This window comes from Asparagus officinalis, chromosome 1 (assembly GCF_001876935.1).
Source record: "Asparagus officinalis chromosome 1, Aspof.V1, whole genome shotgun sequence".
NCBI lineage: Eukaryota > Viridiplantae > Streptophyta > Magnoliopsida > Asparagales > Asparagaceae > Asparagus > Asparagus officinalis.
This window is the reverse complement of record NC_033794.1, coordinates 130,271,754-130,275,901: the sequence shown is the minus strand read 5'-3', so window position 1 is coordinate 130,275,901 and position 4,148 is coordinate 130,271,754. Positions and strand designations below refer to the sequence as shown.

Below are 4,148 nucleotides of genomic sequence, written 5' to 3'. Positions count from 1 at the left end.
GACGCAAGAGGATACGCTAGCGTCTTTGTTAAACTATTGAAAAGGGTAGCGATGTCTTCATCGCTCCCTACCGAAACCCTGAATACCCCTCTCTCTCTGAGAAGCACGACATCGTCGGCCGTGTCGATGAGGTTGTCCATGAGAAATGCGTAGGAAGTTACCGCGTTGTCTACGTCGAATATCTGCTCGTACGCCAGAAAATTGAGGAGGAGGGTTTCGGTGTTGTCCATGAACTCCAGGAACGGGAGCCTCAGGACGCCGTTGCTGAAGCTGATATCCTTGAAGCTGCTGGATTTGCTTCGGGCGAGGCGGACCCCTGACTGCTTTAACTTCGTCGCGGGCAGAACGCCGTGGCCGGAGTTGTAGAGGTAAGCACCTGCAGAGGTCCGACATTTCCTGTTTAAGTCCAGGTGGTGCATGCCCATATCGGTTATGCTGCCTTGGCCTGAATTGTTCTGGGTTAATCCTCTGAACAGGTTCTTGAAGGCTTGCTCGTCCTGCTCCTGTAGATAACAATAAGCAAACAGTTTCGATCGAAGTTGTAGATGGACAAGCATCAAACATGTGCTTTCATACATAGATGTAAACTTTTCAGTTACAATCAATGGTCTAAGTGACTAGCTAATTCAAGGGTACGTAGTTTCTCACATTGAGAAGCGAACCACGTAAATCTTGTGTGTTTGAGATTGTTTGATTTTCTCTCTTCTCTCCTAAATCTCTATTTCAAATCGCATCAGGGGGGTTGTGCATCCCCAACAGAAACAACCAACGGTCGGAATTGAAGTAGTGATCTCTTTACTATTTTTTTTGAGAGCGGAGAGGACTAATTAAGTAACTAGTGTTACCTCGTTACCGCCGTGCTCGATCAAGAAAGCCAGAACAAGCAAAGGCAGCTGGTTTTCAAGTCTCAGCATATCCATATTAACCCTAGTAACCATGTAAGGGCTCAAAGGTGTGTTTTTCCAAACCATTGCGTCCAGAAAGAAGCACCCGTCGAGTATCATCAGCTTCAAGAACCTCTCCTCGTCCCGCCACTGCTCATCAAGCTCGACGTACGAGCTCTTGATGCTCTCCAAGTGAGGCCTCATGGCTTCAGTGACTTGAGCCAGACTCTTATTGGCTTTATTGAGGTATTTGTAGAGAGCTTGGACCTTGTGGTAGTCCATGGCCCTTAGGCGGGCCTGGCCGTGGTGGTAAGGCCCCAAAGAGACGAGCTGAGGAGCGAAGGCGTCGACGGTGGTGAGTCCCTTCAGGACGTCCGGTACGCGAGAGATGCAGCGTCGCCGCGTCGCTTCTGCCTGCGGCGACGAAGGTAAGGAGCGAATGTCCCCGAGCTGCATGATCTGGACGTCGACGCGCGGCTCTCCTGTCTGTGACGACGAAGATAAGGAGTAAATCTCCTCGAGCTCGGCTTCAAGAGAATCAAGAATACTCCTCCCGTCCATGTTTATTATTATTATTATTATTTTTAATTTCTGAAGGTGTAAATGGAATGATGATGTTGATTTATAATTGGTGAAGAGCTAGCGCCGTACGTGCTCCTCGTATTTACTAAGAAAAATTACTAAGTAGTTGTGAGTTATTGTGTCTGGTAGGTAGGTACAAGATGCTAGCTGGTCTTCCTGTTGTTCGTTGAATCAAGAAGAAGAACAAAGTTGGGTAGATTCAGTAGGGTGTTTTACGCAAAACTTCCATAATTTGCGCAACTGTATTTGAGACCACCAAAAAAAAAAAAAAAAATCCGATGAGTATATACATACGTACGTACGTATATGCACACACGCGCATACACACAGAAATATGGATATGGAGAAAATTGTTCTTAGATCCGCTATTATATTTGACAAATAATGTATCTATTCAGAGTTTTTTTAATTAATGTATTTGACATGTCAGAAAGGATGAGGTTAGATTTATTAATGTATCTATTCAGAGTTTTTTTAATTAATGTATTTGACATGTCAGAAAGGATGAGGTTAGATTTATGGGAAAAATGTGTCCAGGCCCCAAAAGTGGGAACTTCGTGTGACTAGCCCCCTTGTACTTTGTCCCATGTGGAAAAGCCCAAAAAACGAGCTTTAATGTTTTAAGCCCCCTCCACGTCAGCTTTATACTAAAAGCAGATCGTATTTTAGAAAAAAGCCAAAACTGTCCTTCTCTTTCTTCCCAAGACAAGTCCTGGTCCCGAACAACAGAAGTCACTTCTCATTAATGCGATATGATGAGAAAAATAGAGGGAATTTCCCCCTTTTTTTTACTCCATCATGAGCAATAACTAGTTAGTTCTCCATTACTCCTCCTCAGACCAAAATTCTCTCCATTACTCTCTCCATTACTATCCCTTCAAAATAACTAGTTAGTTCTCCATACTATCCCTTCAAAATGGCTGAAAAGGACATCATCTGCATTGTCTCTTCGCGGTATAAAGCGGTATTCTTGAAGATTAATTCTTCAACCACCATCTTGGATCTCAAGTTTGATGTGGCAGAGAGGTTAGATCTTCCATATGAGCCATTAATTTTAGCATACGAAGATGAAACAGTTAGAAGCTTAAAATTTTCCATTGAGAACGATGGTGATCTGACGTCTATGGTGGAGCATTGCCACAATCTTGGACTGAAAGAGGTTCACGTGCAAGCGTTTAAAGAAGGAGATGATTCTTCGAATAAACAGGAAAAGGAGCAAGTCCGACAAGACATGTATGTTAACTGTAAAATCAATTAACTTAAGTTCTAATCGGTTTCTTGTTAGGTCTATGCTAGGTTTAAATGGCTGTAAAATCAATTAACTTAAGTTCTAATCGGTTTCTTGTTAGGTCTATGCTAGGTTTAAATGGACTTCAGTTCTAATGTTTTATTTGTCATTAAGCAGTTCTTTGTTATGCTCCATACTAGAGTTCTAATGTTTTATTTGTCAGTTCTAATCGCTATTTTGTTAGTTCTACTAGATTTGTCAGTTCTAATCGCTATTTTGTTAGTTCTACTAGAGTTATTGCTAGTTCCACTATAGTTCCCATATGCTGCAAGTGCTGCAAAGGTTGTTAGTTCTGATCTATGTCTTGTTAGTCCTAATAGTTATATTGTTAGTCCTAATTGTTATAAATTAGATATAACGTGATATAAATTAGATATAACTTGGTATAAAATAGAACTAACAAGCCATCAGTTAGAACTGACACTAACACGCTACAGATTAGAACTAACACTGTGCACATTAGAACTAACACGCTACAGAATAGAACTAACACGCTGCAATAACTTCGTTAAATTAGAACTAACCTTTAATGGCTATATTGTTTGTTCTAATAGCTATTATGTCAGTTCTAATCAATGCACTGTTAGCTCTAATGGTTATATTGTTAGTTCTTTTAGTTCTAATTGATTCTAACAGCAAGCAATTGTCGTTTTTGCTTTTTAGCTTTTGCTATTATCTGTTGATACTTCTACTATTTGTGTAGTTTATGATTAATTTTTTGATGTTCTTAATATTTGTAGCGCTTCCAGTAGTTTGAACTCAAAAAGTGTAGGCTGTGGCCCGTCGGCGTTGTGGACCACAAGTGTTCCAGATAAGAATCCCAATGACAATCCTTCCGGAAATGATGTCATGACGATTGATGACATGATTAGCAGATCAGAGAGGATTCCTGCTTGGTGGCACACAGCTTTAACCGGTGAGGGACAACGATTTGAAAGTGCGAAGGAGTTAAGATTGGCCTTGCTATACTACTCCATGGTAAAGAAATTCGAATACGAGTTTGGGAAGAATGAACCGAAGCGTATTCGAGTGTTTTGTCGGTTTAAGGAAGCAAAAAATTGTCAGTGGATGTTATTTGCCTCTCCACCGAAAAATGATAATAGACTTGAAATCAAAAGGTTTGTGGACAATCACAGTTGTGGGTAGCATGGCAATAATGCTGGTCAATCTAGAGCCTCTAGGCGATTCATTGCTACCCAATTACAACCCACGTTAAAGGTTTGACCGGATTTACGACCTATTGACGTTCAAAAGGAGTTTCTAAGCTCGTATGGGATTATGGTCGATTATACTAAGATATGGTAGGGTAAAGAAAGAGCACAAGAGAAATTATATGGTGATGCCCATGAGTCCTACGATCAATTACGATGGTAAATAGAAGATAATATCTAACA

General features: G+C 41.0%; 1 protein-coding gene across 1 annotated transcript in view; it reads right to left on the bottom strand.

The window, feature by feature from the left end:
* Positions 1–1,445, bottom strand: part of LOC109841831 — a 3,995-nt gene extending 2,550 nt beyond the window's left edge. Inside the window, exons 1-2 of the mRNA XM_020410770.1 lie at positions 846–1,445; positions 16–503 (exon numbers count right to left, since the gene is read on the bottom strand). Coding sequence (XP_020266359.1) covers positions 16–503; positions 846–1,445 — 1,088 coding nt within the window. The remainder of the gene's footprint in view (positions 1–15; positions 504–845) is intronic.